This window comes from Dama dama, chromosome 18 (assembly GCF_033118175.1).
Source record: "Dama dama isolate Ldn47 chromosome 18, ASM3311817v1, whole genome shotgun sequence".
NCBI lineage: Eukaryota > Metazoa > Chordata > Mammalia > Artiodactyla > Cervidae > Dama > Dama dama.
The window spans coordinates 9156391-9174364 of NC_083698.1; the positions used below are offsets into that span (position 1 = coordinate 9156391).

The 17974-nt window shown below is 35.9% G+C and overlaps 1 protein-coding gene across 6 annotated transcripts in view; it reads left to right on the plus strand.

Moving 5' to 3' along the window:
- ANKIB1 (ankyrin repeat and IBR domain containing 1) overlaps positions 1–17974 on the plus strand; it is a 151137-nt gene that overhangs the window by 118654 nt on the left and 14509 nt on the right. For all 6 annotated transcript variants that reach the window (XM_061164872.1, XM_061164871.1, XM_061164873.1 and 3 more), the window contains 4 exons: positions 180–346; positions 7170–7258; positions 12525–12655; positions 17074–17208. In XM_061164872.1, the coding sequence (XP_061020855.1) occupies positions 180–346; positions 7170–7258; positions 12525–12655; positions 17074–17208 (522 nt within the window). The remainder of the gene's footprint in view (positions 1–179; positions 347–7169; positions 7259–12524; positions 12656–17073; positions 17209–17974) is intronic.

A 17974-nucleotide genomic window follows, 5' to 3' on the forward strand; every position in this document is an offset into this window, starting at 1 on the left:
CATTTTTTCCTTCTTATTTTATACATTCCAGTACTGTTTTAAGTATTTCTTGAGACTGACTACTGTTTGTTTTTTCATTTCATTCTGTTTTTACTTTGAAATAAATTGACATAGGGTACACTGTGTTAGAATTGAGAGTTAAAATATTTTTTTATGTTTTGTTATTGCTGTTTAAACAGGCCTTTGTTGAAAATAATCCTGCCATTAAATGGTGTCCTACTCCAGGCTGTGAAAGAGCAGTCAGACTGACAAAACAAGGATCAAACACCTCTGGGTCTGATACACTCAGCTTCCCCTTGCTCAGAGCTCCTGCTGTGGACTGTGGAAAAGGACACCTCTTCTGCTGGTCAGTACAGGACAAGTTGGAATAGCCTAGTCACCTTTCTGACGGTTTTTAAAGAGACTTTATACTCCGAATCATGCCTTTAAGTTGTAGTATTTTTGATACCATTATTATTCATTAAAAAATGTATACAGTAGTGATAGTTTACATTTACTGTGTGCTTGACGTGTGCCAGCCACCTTGTCAAAATTTTCAAATATTGAATTCTCCCAACAGTGCTGTGAATGGAATGCTGTTATTATACCCATTTTACAGATAAGGAAATTTAGATGCAGAGTGGTTGCCCTGGACTATATAGCTAGGAACTGGTAGAAATGAGATTAGACCCCGTCTATGTTTGATGCTAGAGCCCATGAACTTGAACTTTAATACCAAATTATTGACCTTAGATTAGAAAATATTTAGAGTTTGATATTTTTTCTTAAAGTAGAAGTGTCTAGCAGTGATACTTAACCAGGGATGCCCAGAGTTTAATATAAGACACCTTTTCCATATTTTCATTCTAGACCCCAACAAGTGAAATTCTGATTTAGTGGATTTTGGAGTGGGGCTCCAAAAAAAAAAACTCTTATGTGATTCTGTTGCACAGTCCCAGTTAGAAACCACTTCATGGATCTTGTGTTTTATATAATTTCTAGTGCCTGATAAGTACTTAGTAAGTATGAACTGATGATAAATCAGTAATGATAAATCAATAATGGATCAGTATAATCAGTATAGTCAGTATGTGTAGTCACTTGACTGTATGTTTGTCTAACATCAGCATTATACTTTATTCAGAGTAGTTTCAATTATAATAACTTTTGTTTTTGTTTAATGATCAGAGGAAGAAATAGTATTTGTAATGCTTTTTGCTCATTTCCAGATTTACCACATATGCAAGGATATATTTGAGGTGGATATAAAACACTAATCTTTATTTAGTATATCTATCAGAATCCAAAGTCAAATTGTAGCACTGCTAGATGGTAAAAAGGCATAGTTAGGGAAATGTCCCTACCATGAAAGATCTATTTCTTACACTCATCATCATTATCATTAACTAAAATTATTACTTGAACTGCCAACCTATATATAGCACTGAATTCTAGGTCAGGTGCTCAACAACGTAGCGTCTGCACCAATTTTTTAAAATAAAGTATTATTAGAACACAGCCATACCCGCTCGTGTCAGTTTGTTTACCTATCCTCTGTGGCTGCTTTCAGACTATGACAGTATTGGGTAGTTGGAGCAGAGACCATGTAGCCTGGAAAACTCACAATATTTACTATCTGATCCTTTACAGAAAAGGTTTGCTAGGCTTCTATGCTAACTGCTTGAATATAGTGATTAATAAAAGAAAAACAATGTTTACTCCTTTCATAACTAAACCAGATTCAACAAGTAAAATAGCAACAAAATACTGAATAAATATTTAGAGTATATCCACATGCCTGTATCCACATGAGGTAGTTTTTCACAACATTTAAAAAACACATGCCTAATTTTTACTTTTGGGCTTCCCTTGTGGCACAGCTTATTAAAAAGCAGACACGTTACTTTACCAGCAAAGGTCCATCTAGTCAAAGCTATGGTTTTTCCAGTAGTCATGTATGGATGTGAGAGTTGGACTGTTAAGAAAGCTGAGCACCGAAGAACTGATGCTTTTGAACTGTGGTGTTGGAGAAGACTCTTGAGAGTCCCTTGGACTGCAAGGAGATCCAACCTGTCCATCCTAAAGGAAATCAGCCCTGAATATTCATTAGAAGGACTGATGCTGAAGCTGAAACTCCAGTACTTTGGCCACCTGATGCGAAGAACTGACTCATTTGAAAAGACCCTTATGCTGGGAAAGACTGAAGGCAGGAGGAGAAGGGGACGAAAGAGGATGAGATGGTTAGATGGCATCACCAATTCAACGGACATGAGTTTGAGTAAACTCCAGAGTCGGTGATGGACAGGGAGGCCTGGCGTGCTGCAGTCCATGGGGATCTCAAAGAGTCAGACACGACTAAGTGACTGAACTAAACTGAAGTGGCTCAGTGGTAAAGAACCCGCCTGCCAAATCAGATGTGGTTTTGATCCCTGGGTTAGGGAGGTCCCCTGGAGGAGGAAATGGCAACCCTCCCCAGTATTCTTGCGTGGGAAATCCCATGGACAGAGGAGCCTGGCAGGCTTCAGTCCATGGGGTCACAAAAGAGTCGGATACTACTTAGCGACTAAACAGCAGTAACAGATTTTTAATTTTACATGTTTTATCATTCAGTGGTTGACTGTTAGTTCCACCTCATTACCCCAGCAGAAGAGATAAGGATCCAGCAACAGAAGTGGGAAGTGAGTTAATGAATATACATAAACTTAATTGTAGATAAATTATCCTTAGATTGATATGAGTCTACTTTATTTAAAGTAAGAGTATTTAAAATAAGGAAATAAAAGAACTTATTTGAAGTTATTTTCTTGAGAAACTTAAGTTCTAGTACCTTCACTCCACCTAGAGCATTATTAATTATGTACTGTCCTTCAGAAAATCATTTTCTGAGCTCTCTGATGAAGAGGGTTGGTGAAGAGTCTGCAAAAATAGAAACCATAGATTAGTAAGATTTTTAGAAAATAGAAAACACAAATTAGTAAAATATTTAGAAGATAAGACGATAACATTTCCTGAGATCTGAGGATAATAAAGTTTTGAAAGGAGAGAAAAACCTGTGATTGGCGTTGTCTTCTTAAACTCTGGTTTCTGTGGTCTAGTTTTTATTAGTTTTTACTCAGAATTTGCTTTTATGTTCTTACATTCTTCCCCACCTCTCTTTGTATGCTATAGGTAGCAAGTGTGGCTTAACTGAAAATATGGAAACTAATAGAGAAACCTACCAAGATAGATTAGATGGTAAAACGTGCATACACATACATGATGCTATAAGCTGTACATTTCTACTGTAATGTTTAGAGAAATATGTCAGCTTACTCTTTCTCATACCCCAAAATATTTGGCTGGATATACTCAATCTCCATTGGAAACTGTATGCCAAAATCACAGGCCCTAGTTCGAATTTTATCCCAGTTTAAGGGGTCTGTGGATGGCCGTGTGGATTTAAGATCACACTTATTTACTCCTTCTGGTGGTAGGGTGGTAGGATACGAATAGTATCATCATTTTCTAACACAGCAATTCAAGGCTTAACCTTGTTACTTTTCAGTTTTGAAATTCGTTAAGCTACAAGAATGATATATGTAGGTGTATGATATGTGTATTTTCTAGGATTTTTCTATTGCTTTACTTCTCTAACCATTAATTGGCATTTTTTGTTTTTACATAGCTTCCTACTCATATTCACTGACTGTATTCAGAGCTTTGCCTGTAGTCAGAAATTCTAAGAAAAAAAGAAGTTCTAAGTAGAATTCTGCTGCCCTTATCTCATGTTTCATAGACAAAAAATCTGCCTCATGCAAAAGGAAGCTTTGCAAGCAAGATCTTTATAAAATAAAAGCATGTGATTCAGGGTTTGCTTCTTTCTTTCTCCCAAAAGTTCAAAAATACTTGCTAAATATGATTGCAAAAACCATCAGAAATGCCAATAATAATTTCTTCTTTTTAAGAACTAAATGTGACAGAATCAGCTGAGAGCTGTCCCCAGGATATGTCTGCCTGGACACAATGAATACTTCATTGTTAGGAGGGAGGGTGGGAGCGGGCATTTTCCTTCCCACCACAGGACAGCCCTTCTGTTCTAACTTGTTCACCAACAAGTTCTGTGCCCCTGATAACTGAACCTACAATGCTTTCTCCCAACAGCCTGTGTGATGGCAATTTGTCAGAGTATTTGCCACCAGTCATTGGTGTCTTGGTTGACACTTTCTGTAGGAGTTTAACTTTCTAGCATCTGCAGAACTTTCCAGTATCTTCATTATTTCTATCAGAATACTCTCTCTTTCTGCACATGGCAAGATCTAGATTATCAGTCACCTGTTCACATCTGATAGCATTGTCATTACTGTGCTTTGCGGAAGTTCAGGCTTGTTTTCTCTCATGCCTTAGTTTTCAGAGAAACTTAGTGGTATTCAGTGGCAACACTTTCTCAGTCGTGGTTTTTGCTCTAGCTTCTCGTTTATTTATGTGCTTCTTTTTATACCCATTGCATTTTATACCCATTAGCATTGCATTGGAAAGTGGTAGAAACTGTGCCAATGGGCTGTAACACTCAGACATGGTCATACTGATTAGGCTAGTGATTGAAGAAGCACCTGTGCCCCTCCTGTGAGGTTTTAGAAAAGAAAAACTGATACTGCTCTCTAATGCAGCATGGTCTCAGTGAGCCAAGCCCACTAGTAAGCAAGCACGGCCTTTTGAAGACATGGCGTTCATTTTTTTCAGACTCTATTTGAAAGCAAAGGACGCCTTCCTCCATTATTATTTTTCTTTTTTCTGTCAGAAAATGTGCTGACAGCACAGTCAGTCATACTGATCCTGATTCTACTAGGAAAAAAATATTGAATATGCTATTTAGTTTCCGGGGGAGGAGGGAAATCCTAAACTTATTGAGAATAATGTATTTTACTGACTTCGTTTGTTTTGTTTTAGATATTGCAGATATGTAAAATTTCTGCACTTTGGTTTTTTATGTTCATTTGGGGTTTTTTTGATGATTCATGAGAAATATAGATTCTGTATTCCATTTTCAGACAACACATGGAAATACTGTTCTTAGATCTGTGGTGTATTTCTTACTGTAATATATGTGTCAAATTAAAATGACCAGTTCCAACAGATATCCCTTACATTTCTGGAAAGCAGAGTTGATTTTAGTATGTGCTAAAATATATACTGAATACATCTACCTCCACTTTTAATCAACCCAATATTTTTTTTAAAGGCTGTTAAATTATAGCTAAGTTACTAAGGAGCTATATAAAACCAGTTTTGGAAAAGATTCCCCAAATATGGTAATAATCAGTAATTTAAGAAAATTATTCTTTCAAGGAGTGATTTTTTTAGGTATACAATTTGATGGCATTAAGTACATTCAGTGTTGTGAAACTGTCATCCCATCCATTTTAGAACATTTTTATCATCCCAAACAAAATCTCTGTAACCATTAAGCGGTAACTCCCCATCCTGCCTCCCCACCCCATCTGCTGGTGACCATCATTCTACTTTATGTCTCTATGAATGTCCCTATTCTAGTGGAGTCATACAATATTTATCCTTTTGTATCTGGTTTATTTCACTTAACATGTCTTCAAGATTCTTTCCATGTTATAGCATGTATCACAAGCTCATTCCTTTTTATGACTGACATTTCATTGTGTATAGATATACCTTTTTATGACTAATACTTCACTGTGTATATATATATAATGTATATATATTCATTGTTTATCCAGTCACATGTCAGTGAACAGTCTAGTTCCCATCTTTTGGCTATTGTGAATAATGTTATGAGCATTGGCATAAAAGTTTGAGTCCTTGTTTTCAATCCTGTTGAAACTCTTTAAGGAACTATACCAAAGTGTTTTCCATAACATCATTTTACATTCCTGCCAGCAATGCACAGGGGTTCCAGTTTTTCCACATTCTTCCATACACTTGTTCTGTCTTGTTTTTCAAAAATAGTAGCCATGGGTATGAAGTAGAATTGATACATTCTTAACACAGTGGAATGTTACCTCATAGTTGTTTGTAAGACTCTACCTGTCAGTTGGCACATCTTCTTAACAAAGCTAAATTGTAAATAAGATTTTTGTTTAAAATGACACTGGTGATGATAATGGTGATGATGGCACCTATAGATTGCCTTTTTCTTTCCCAAAAAATGATATTTTGTTATTAACTGTAACAATTTGTCCTATAGAATATAAATTAAAATAGTTTGTAATGGCTCTATGTCATTTTTAATGTTTGACTTTTACATGCCTGCCTATAGAAAGAATATATAATTAAGTTACAAATAATAAATTGATATGGTTTTTATTATTTAAATCAAAATTTGCCAAATGCCAATAGAACAGAAAATTAGGATTTGTCAAAGACTTGAAAGTAAATTAGATTGCCCTTGCTGTTACTTGGGGATTCAGAGGTAAAAGTAGTGACAAGAATGTGATGTAAAATAGTACTTCCCAAACTTTAAAATGCAGAAGGGTCATATGGAGATTTTGAGAAAAGGCAGATTCTAATCAGTATGTTTTATGGGATCTGCTCCTCTGCACATAAACAAGCTCCCAAGTAATGGCAGTGCTGTTCCCCAGGGAAACACACTTTGAATTGCAAAAATTTAAACTGTTAGTGAGACAGAACCTAAATGATAAAAATATCTTTACCGCTTTTAAGGCCTGCCTGCGTGCTAAGTCACTTCAGGCGTGTCCAACTCTTTGTGACACAGGAGATGCAGGTTTGATCCCTGGATGAGGAAAATACCCTGGAAAAGGAAATGACAACCCACACCAGCTTTTAAAAGGCAAGAATACTGGAGTAGGTTGTCATTTCCTTCTCTAGGGTGTCTTCCCCACCCAGGGATCAAACCTACGTCTACTCTGTCTCCTGTATTGGCAGGAAGATTCTTTACCTCTAGCACCACCTGGGAAGCTGAAGGACTAAATTATAAATATTAGTTAATCTGTTTAGGGCTTTTTAAAATGTGTAAATAAATGCACTGCTGAAGGAAAACCCTGGCCTGGTGCTGCCGAGCTGTAGAGTCATGCTCGCATTCCTCTACTGAAATGGTTCGTCTCTCAGTGGCCGCTGTGCCTCAGTGTTCTCAACTTTACATTCAAAACAGTACCTGCTCTTTTACCTTGATGTTGATGAAGGATGTTTTTAAATTGCCTTTTCCATGTTTTTCTCTTCAGGGAGTGCCTTGGTGAAGCCCATGAGCCTTGTGACTGCCAAACGTGGAAAAACTGGCTACAAAAAATAACTGAAATGAAACCGGAAGAACGTAAGGGGAATTTTAGATAGCTACATATTTTCTAATAGCATTCCAAAGATAACATGGTCCTGTTTCTTAGTCTTCATTTCTAAAGTTTTCAAGTTTGTTAATGCAGAGCTCCCCTTTTAAGCCCTCTAGCCAGTATCATTTTGGAGAGCTCAGGGGGAAGCATAGACGGGTTCCTTGTTTCTGACGGACTTATTAGGACTCCAAAGTAGACAAGGTCACACTAAGTTCTGCTCCTGTAGTCCTTCCCTTTTATCCTGGAGTGAGCTCACCAGCTTTTCTAGACTTCATGAAAAGAAATGCATGGTCTGTACTGAGAGGAAGCTTCCAGTAGAGGGTAAGGCCAGTCAATTTCTTGATATTATGTGGTTCTGTAGATTTACTTATAGTAAATGCAGTGTCTGTTTAACTAGTTTATAATGAGATGTCTCTAAGTATAATATCTCTGTTCATCCTCACAGAAATGCTGTGAGACTGATGCTAGTTATGCCATTGCACAGATAGGAAGCTAACAGATTGGATTGAGTGACACAGGGCAAATAGAATAGGTTTGAATTAGCCTTCCTAATAGCAGTTCCTATGTTTAACAGGTAAATATATCTGCTTTGCCATAATTTTTTACCCCCTGACGTATTTTATGACAGCTGTTTTCTTTTAAATTAATATAAATTAAAACTAATTTGGAGTTTTTTTACTTTTTAAATATTGGCGTTTGAGGTATTGCAAATCAGGATTAAGAATTCACGTGGAAAAAAAAAAAGAGAGGAAAAAAAAAAAAAAAAAGAATTCACGTGGTTCATCTACACTTATTATGAGCAAAGCACACAATACAGATGACATCAGTCTCCAGGGAGTACAGAGGCTAGTAGGGAAGCAGTCAGATATTATAGCATCATATGGTAGCTAACATAGTTAGGTTAGATGAGAGTACAATAACAACTAACTAGGTTGGGGACAGAGGATGTTAAGGAATCCTCCTGACAGCAGCAAGATATGAACTGAATGTTAGCATACTGCAGAGGCATATCTGTCAGCAACTAAAGCAGTACTGGAAGAGACTGGCTGGCAACCTTGAGTTCCTCAGGCCTGTATTACTGTTATATTGGACAATATACCATTGCCTGAAAAATGGTTCTCAGCATTCTGTATTCACAAGATGATACTGTGCACTGACTGTGGATTATTCAGATCCATGGAAAAGAGACAACTTAGGTAGACTAGAATAGCAGTTTATTAATAGACCATGAGGGCGATCTCTTTCACATGATGAGAAAACACATGTCCTTTAAACAGGAACAAAGGCAACTGGATAGTCTTAGGATATTTTATAGTGATATCTGATTAATCATTTCTTTCCTGAACATTCATAATTCAGTCAAATATCTTCTGAACATCTGCTTCCCAAATCAGAAAGGCTTGTATAGATTGTTCTTGGTCCCCTGGTTCATCGTATCTCTCTTCTGAATACCAGGTAGACTGTGTCATTGCTCTCCAGTTACCCATCCATTTTCCCTGTTCTCCATCTGTGTGTAATATGTCTGTATATGAGAGTTCCATAGAGATATTACTACCATTACCCTCCAACACATTTAAATATGGTCAGATGATTGGATTTTGCTTTCTTTTCCTGCTTCTAACACCTGGAAACATCTATATCTGCATTAGAGATGGCTTGCTATTGCCCACCTACCTGCATGTCTTTATACATTCTGTAGAGATTAAAATTAAGGTCCATGGGAGAAATTTGCAAAAGATGAGGCTGGAAAGATAGGTATTGCCAGATTGAAAGAGTTCTTGCCAAGTTGTCTGAATTTATCCTATTAACAGAATTAACCATTTTCTAATTCTTCATCCACACTTGCACCTGACTGATTCTTCTAAGCAAACATCTTCAGTTATCATTTCCTTTCTCAGAACTCCTTTTTGGTGCAAGTGTGGATGATAACTGAAGATGTTTGCTTAGAAAAATCAGACAGGTGCAAGTGTGGATGATGAGTTAGGGACTCTTGGTGGAATTGTGACAGAATATCCTTGCATAAGATAAAGATCTTGATAATGAAAAAAGAAGACAAATAGAATTAGAAAATGGTGCACACGGTGTATACATGGCTATCTCTGGTGCCCAGAGATAGGGAGACCTCAAGTTAAAAACTGAAGGTTATCCTCAAAGAGTCCCAGATGGTATCTTATTTCAGAAAGATGGAGGAACTTTAGAAAATTGGTTAGGAAGCAAGAGACCCAGGACACCCACAAGTGGTCTACTGTAGAGGGAGCCAACAGCAGGACTGCAGAGAAAATTCCCAGCGTTACACACAGCCCCACCCCTGCACGTGCAGTCTTGGCTATGCCGTGCTGTTTCACAGCCCTACTGCACATGAGCCTAGAGTGCCCTTTCTATTCCATCTGTGTGAGGAACATCCATCACCTTTCAAGATATGGCTTAGGCATCAAGTATTTTTATGAAGCCTTCCCTACCTCTCTCCTAGATGAGAAAATTCCCTCTTGCTGAGAGAACTTTCTCACTGTCCTGATGCATACCCACCACAGTGAAAGCTGGTGGTGACCAGTAAACTCTTAATAGCCACTTTGAGGTATATGAAATTTATGGTAAGACTTAAAGCAAACAATAAAGGCCAATTGTAATACGTAAGTAGAACATCATCATTAAATATACTAATACAAAAATAATACTCTAAAAAGGAAAAGTTTGATTTCCTACTGTATTGGGTTTACATATTAGTTTAGGTCAGGGTCACATATATTTGGCATAAGAATTTTCAACAGAACTGGTAGATTCATGAGATTGTTTTCTCCCTTATCCCTGGTTTTCCAGTCTTTGAATTATGAGACCTAAAAGGAGTGACAAAGTCTAATTGATGAGAGAAATACTAGAAAATATACTGAGCTCAATTGAAATAATTAATTCCATATAAATTTGAAACACCGTTTTTCAGTACCAAACCTACCTCTTTTGTAGCTAATCAGAGCAAAAAACAGGAATGATTATATTTTCTGTGAAATGATAATTTATAAAAATTTAACACCAGTGTGTTTTCATAATAATAGTTATTAAATGAAGTTCAAATAGTTTTTTAAGAATTTTCTTTTTTTTTTCACAATAAAGTCTTAAAAGCAACTTAGTTTTCACTTGTGGATGTTGGTTATATTAATATATTGTTATACTGTAATACTTGATTAAATGAAGTTAATTTTTCTTACAAAGAGACTAGACTATTAAGGAAAGAAGATCAAGCTATATTAGACATGCAGCTGAAAGAAGAGTTTGGAAGTCTGAAGGGGTGAAGAGGGCTCACCAGGTAGATTGAAGGGACCTTCATGTTGGAGATACTGAGAAAAGATATACAAAGGGCAGATGTCTGACATGAGCATGTTCAGAGCACTGGTAGTGAAGGTATTTTTTTCTAGCACAAGGATTTGTTGTTCTGATAGTCGATTATTTTCTGAACACCATTTACTTCATGTAATCCCCTAGAATGCAATCAGAAACTAGCATTCTTTCTCCAAGGGTACGAGAATAAAACTGTTATGTTGCAGGCCACACAGCTGCTTTGTTTAAATGCCTTTGTGCTTTATTTATTGTAACAATGGACAATAAAGGTCATAAGAATATGTTGGAGCCTCTGAGCTAAAAATAATGGTGTTGCTAAAGGGAGGAGAAAGGCCAGTACTTTTAAACAGAAATCAGACATTGTACTTAGAAATTAGGTTTTATAACAGTACCCTTGGTAAACAGCGTTACCTCCAGAGTTGATTAGCAGCCGCTAAGGGTAAGGGTAGTAAGTTCCTTCTGAAACTCCTGTTTTCCACAAAATTTTCAAAGAATTCTCTGCACCAGCACCCTAATGAAACCATCTTACCACGTGGGTTTAGAAATGGAGTGGAGTCAGCAGTTCATTGCTGCAGTTGTTTCTCTGCTATGTGGAATAGCAGCGCTTTACAGTCGAGCAGTAGCTGCTGTTCTGTTGTTGACACCAACTTAAGTAGGTAGATACTAAGGGCTCCATGTGGCAAGACACCATCCCCCTCCACTGCTGGACTCCATCAGAGGGCTCCTGCTGGTGCTCAGCGCCTCCAGTTCACATGCAGAACTACTTCCCAAGGGTCAGCCCGCACAAACCTTTGTCCCCTTCCCTCTTCAGGGATTTGAATCTGGGAGTAGAGTGACTTTTTCTTTTAGACGTCAAAACTTAGAGAGTCTGATTTCTCCCCTGCTTTCATCTGTAGGGCTCACCTCTTACCCCACCCTTTCTAGACAATCTGCATATAATGAGGGCCTTAACAGAATGGACCACTCAAGGATTTCACAGTGATTTTCAAAATCTCTTTCAGTGAAGAAAGGGTAGAACTTACCTTTGTACTTGAAATTAGAAAACAAACTTGAGTACTGACAATCTTGCAGGAAAAAATAAATTTTAAATTACGCATGTGCCACTCTCTCCAGCCCCTAAATCTCTCTGTAGGTGGTGGTAGGGATTTATAGAATATAAAATGTAAAATTTAGAGTCCTTAAAAACCCTGGCATTCTTTAAGCTTGCAGATCTCATATTAAAGTAGAATAAATGGTTTATAAGATGGTGAAGAGGATAAGGTTGGTGTCGGGATAGCAGGTGGGAGGACCTTGCCAGGTAGTCAGTCAGTGGCCAAATCATGAAGGCCGTTGTGTTCTTTGCTAAAGAAATGTGATTAATCTTGTAGTCAGTGAGGAACAACTAAAAGATTTAAAGGTTTGTATTTTTAAAAGATCATCTTACAGAGGCAATATAGTGTGGGTTTAGGGGACGAGGGAGAAGGATCTGGGGAGATAAGTTGGTTTATGTGTTTTAATTGTCTAGGCAAAAGGTTTGGAGGATCCTACCTGGAAATGGAAAGGAGATGGATATGAGAGAGTAAGAGATAGAACCCATGGGATACAGCAGATGAGGCAAAGAGGAAGATGTCCAAGATCATGTTCTTCCTAAATTGATTCTGGGTAGATAATCATTTACCAGGGCAGGGGACAGGGAAAGGAGAAGATTTGGGGGAAATGATGAGTTTAGTTCTAGACATATCGTTGGATTCATTTTTAGTTTATCTTAAATAATCATGGATTAAAAACTTTGCCATAGACTCTGATAGGAGTCTCTGATAGGAAAATAAGTATATATATTTAAAATTGAGAGGCAACCTGCAAAGAAAACTTTGAGTGTTTTTCCATCTGAAGTTGTACACTAAATTGTTTATTTTTGTATTTGTGCTTAATACCCCAAAGTCGTGGGAGTCAGTGAAGCTTATGAGGATGCTGCCAATTGTCTCTGGTTGTTAACTAATTCCAAGCCTTGTGCTAATTGCAAGTCTCCGATACAGAAGAATGAGGGATGCAATCATATGCAGTGTGCTAAGGTAAGTTAAAGAGGATTGTACTTGCTTTGCGGTTAGAACCTTAATTTGATTGTGAATCCAAAGGAAAAATGCTGTAAGCATAAAAATCTTGTCTTTCAGAGTGATTCTAGGAGATTATTTTCTACATTCTTTGTTAATTAACATAAATGTTGATTTGTATCACTAAATTTTACAATCATAGTGAATGTTAAAAACAAAGGTAAGGATTCGATGGTCCTTGTTCACATCAGAGATGCCGGAGTTCTTGATCCTGAGAGAGTTCTGTGTATGTGTAAATGATTAAGTGCTACCTTACATAGAGATGTTACAAAGCTTATTTTGAAGCATACTGCTTAGTCTTAAGGTTCAAATCAGGCCCCAAGCAACTCCTTTAAGCCCAAATTTAAATCCTGTATAAGAAAAGTGCCCAAAGCAGTGTGCACACTTTAGATTTGCTAATAAAATCAATTAAATAAGTAACTCATTACTATATTGAAAGTGAAAATGTCACTTGGCTAAAAATTAATATACATAATTACTTTCAAAAGGCTACCCTCCTGACCTAGTTGCACAGAAAGAAGCTACTATATTTAAAACAAATATTCTAGAAATTAAGAATATTTTATTAACCCATGCCTACTTTCATGACCATCTTTGTTTAATTGTATTGTCTCAGTTTTTTTCCTTTTCCTTGGAATTGCCATGTATATAAAAATATTTATTTAAAATTATTGAGAGAAGAACAATATAATTATTCTGATTTAGGATGTGAAAGAAACCATACAGTTAAGATTTCGATAAAAGACATCAATATCTTAAGTACTTACTGATTTTTTTACCTTGAAGCTAATGATGATTATTACTATGACTTCAAAAATAATGACAGTTACCAGATGATTTTATATTATAATAAATTAACATGAGTGAATTGTCTTAATGAGACAGCAGTGATTTCCTCAGAAGAAAAACTTTGTACACAGTATTCTCAATGCTCAGGAGTGCTTGTTAGTTCAGCTGATCAGACCAAAATTCTTTCATTCATATGCAGTTGTGTTTCCAACATTCATATTAGTTTTTTCTTGGACAGTCTGATACAGACTACATAGATGTGTAAAAGAAAATTTTTTACACAACAAAAGGTTGACCATAAAAAATCAACAGCTGGAGTACTAATAAAAAGACCAAATCCAACATTACCTTTATTTCAGTCATAGCACTCACCAACAGTAAATAGTTGATAAATACATATCAAGTAAAGAAAATTTTCATGAACTAATCAGGCTAATGATACAGGGTAACTTATCTTAAAGTTTGCTTAAGTTTCTGTTATATATAAAAGGAGCACTTACTTACATTCTATAAGAATAGTCTTACTTTTGTTGTTGCTCAACATTTTTTAATAGTTGATTTAAAATTCTATGTATATAAACACATACCTATTTCTTATGGTCAGTATTTCTGTACATTATCAAATAAAATTTATTTCCAGCAAACTCAGGCCCTGTCCTATCTCCTTCTAGCAAACTCAGGCCCTGTCCTATCCTATTTTTTTTAATTGAAGGATAATCACTTTACAGAATCTTGTTGTTTTAGTATTTGCATTCAACAGAGGAAACTGAAGAGTAATTCTTTCATTCTTATGACATAAAAGGAGACATCTAGAAAGTGAAAGTTTTTATGCTTTTAGAGTTTTTTCTTTTTAACTATTAAGGTAGAACAAGAAGTCATATGTAATTGAATCCATATTCTAACACAATGACTAAATGATAATATACCTTTATTAATTCTTCAGTGTTTGTAATTGCTCAATAGATAGTTTTTATTATCTGGAATAAAATTGTGAAACATTTTAAAAAGAATGATAGATTTGGCAATATAAAAATAGGTTCATTTTTTTAAAAAATTTGTTTCCCTTTAGATGATTTTTAGGAAACTATTTAAATTTTATATTCTTACACATTTTAAATCACTTGAAATTTGATCTGACTCCGTGGAAAATTTATATCCTGCAACTAAAAAATTACAGATTATCAAAGTTCTATTTTCTTTTTCTTATCATAGAATGTAAAATTTCTTATCATAGAATGTTAAATAATCATAGATAATTTTGCTCAACTCTTTCAGATAAATTTGAACTTGGACTTGAAATGGATTGATTTTCTAAGAAAATTTAATTTATTAAACTAACCCTAGAAGAAGTATCTGAACAAACTCACTCCCCGGAAGAGTTTTTTTCAACAATGTCTTCTTTAAAAGCAGTAAAATGAGCAGAACTTTGATATGAGCACTTGATAAATATTGAATGTGTATGTGTATGTGTGCACGCGCACACTGAGTCATGTCAACTCTTTGCAACCCCAAGGACTGTAGCCCGCCAGGCTCCTGTGTCCATGGGATTTCCCTGCAAGAATACTGGAGCGGGTTGCCATTTCCTTTTCCAGGGGTCTTCCCAACCCAGAGATTGAACCCACCTATCTCGAGTCTCCTGCATTGGCAAGTGGGTTCTTTACCACTAGCACCACCTAGGAACACTATTGAAAGTATAGATCAGTCTTATTTATAAATAACAATGAATGAGTCCTAAATAAGATATTGGAGGAGAAAATACAGATGTTAGCAAATATAATCCAGCAGAGTGCATTAGAAGAGTAATTGACCATTGGTTATATCTAAATGAAAAAACATGTTTTAAATTTTTTAAAAAGGTAATTAGTCACATGGGGCTTATTTCAGGACTATAAGAATGGCTTGATATTTAAAAAGCTATTACTGTACCTCAACTTAGTAGATACAAGAAGAAAAACCATGTAAATTTTCTATAGATGGTAGAAAAGCATTTAACAAAAACTCAGGAATACATATCATTTTCCTTTTAAGTATGATAAAAATAAATTTACCTTAGTCCAAAAATTAGCATGGTATTTAGTGGGGAAACTATTGGTACTCTCCTAAAATTGAGAACAACGTAAAAATGCTCTCATCACAAATATTATTAACATTGGACCAAGGATACCAGTCAACATAATTCAACAGTGAAAAGAAATTGAGGATGTAAAGATTAGAAATGAGGTAATAAAATTGTCTTTTTTTTTACAGACAGCATGATTGTATACCTAGAAAACCCACAAGAATCAACTGAAAAACTATTGCAAACAATAAAAATTTAATTAGCTAGCAGAATACAAAAGTAATACACAGAGAGTAATAGCCTTCACGTGTTCCAGCAACACCCAGATAGAGTATGTGCTGAAAGAAAAGATTTCCTTTATCTAGAAAGAAGCTTAAGAAACGTGTAAGAGTACCTGAAGAAAATGTTAAGACCTCTAACTTTAGGTCACAGAAGCCGACAAACAAATGGAAAGCTAACAAAGTTCTTAGAAAGATTGAAACAAAAATACCAGCAGGTTTTATTTCTGCATCTAGACAGGTTAATTCAAAAATTCATATGGAGAAACGAAATAAGAGCCAGAAAACTCTGAAAAAGAACAGTGAGGAGGAACTATCCTTGTCCAAGTAGTAGGCCACACTATAAAGGCTCAGTAATTAAAACAGCATAGCTCTGGCACATGAATCTACAGATCAACGAAAGAAAGCCCAGAAAATAGATACATTCATGGGGATTTAGTGCTGGTAAAGGAAACATCGCCAACCAGTAGGGAAATGTGAGCTGTGTAATAAATGGTACTGAGACAACTGGACAGCCACGTGGACAAAAGTTTAATTCATACTGAATACCCAGATACATTCTGAACGGATCAAAGATGTAAATATTTTTTAAAAATAAGCTGTAAACTTACCACGAGAAAACATTGATTTAAATAAGGAAGATCTTTCTGACTCAAAATCCATAAGCATTTAAGAGAAAAAAAATGGATATATTTTCATACTGGAATGCTCATATTTTTAGCATTGTTTGCAAGTTACAGTAATTAAGAAAGAATTTTTTTTAGTGAGAAATAGGTTTTTTGCTAGATGTTCTGATTAAAGACCTTTTTAACTTATTCCCAGTTTCAAAACCAGTTTGTCAAAGTCAACAGAAGTTTTCAAATACAATCGTAGAGCTTTAGAGACCAAAGTAAGATTGCTATGCACGTGAAAAATTAAACATTTGTCTGTATCTGTTTCTGTTTTTTGGAAAAAGTATCATATTGATATTTTTAAAGATTTCTTGAGATTGCTTAATAATATTATTTATATTTTAATTTATCCTTATAAACAATAATTTTAAACTACCCCCACATCTTTCCGTAATGCAGATAAGGCCTTCAGAGAAGACCTGAAACAGAGAGCTTGTCTTTGAGAAGGTTTGTGTCCCTGGTCACACAGGCAGGATTGTTCAGTCTCAACAAACTGATTAACTAAGAATTGGAAAGTAATTTGCATACCAACATGGGGAGATATGTTTGCACATTTTTTTTTTGCACATGTTTCTTTTGCAGTGCAAGTATGACTTTTGCTGGATTTGTCTAGAAGAATGGAAAAAACATAGTTCTTCCACTGGAGGATATTACAGATGTACTCGCTATGAAGTCATTCAGCATGTGGAGGAGCAATCCAAGGAAATGACTGTGGAGGTAGAGAAAACTGTTTAAGCCAAGACCTCTGGTTAAGCCACTTAATACCAGTGGAAGTATTTTGCGTTTCTTCTTTTCCTACCTTTATTGTAATGAGGCATTAAATTCAATACACTTTTAAATAGCTTTTAATTTAAACAAAATGGCTCTATAAGCCTGGGCTCTTTTTTTTTTTTTTTTTTCCTTGTTTGTATGGGTAATATCAGAAAAGACATATATCCCAGCATATCTCTAAAATGACTTAAAAATAATTTTAACATTATATGAACAATATGATACTGTTATTTCATACAATAAATATCTTAGTCTGCTTGGCTGCCATAACAAAATCCCATAGACCAAGTGGCTCAAATGGCAAAAATGTATTTTTCACAGTTCTTGAGACTACGAAGTCCAGGATCAGGATCTGTGCCAGTTCAGTTTCTGGTGATGAGTCTGTTCCTGGCTTACAGCTCTCTTTTTACTGTGTCTTCACAGTGAGGAGACAGAGCAAGCTCTGGTGTCCCTCCATCTTCTTGTAAGAGCACCAGCTCTGCTGGATTAGACCTCCAGCCTCAGGACCTTGTTCCACCTTTATCACCTCAGGGTGATATCACAGGGCCTGTTTCCAAATACAGTCATGTTGGGGATTAGACCTTCAACATGAATTTGATGGGAGACCCTTTTCGGTCCATAGCAATAAGCAGTATAATAAAACACTGAAGATGTGATGACCATAGGGCTTGAGAGACATATTTACTTCACACTCTGGGAATAGTGGGTTCAG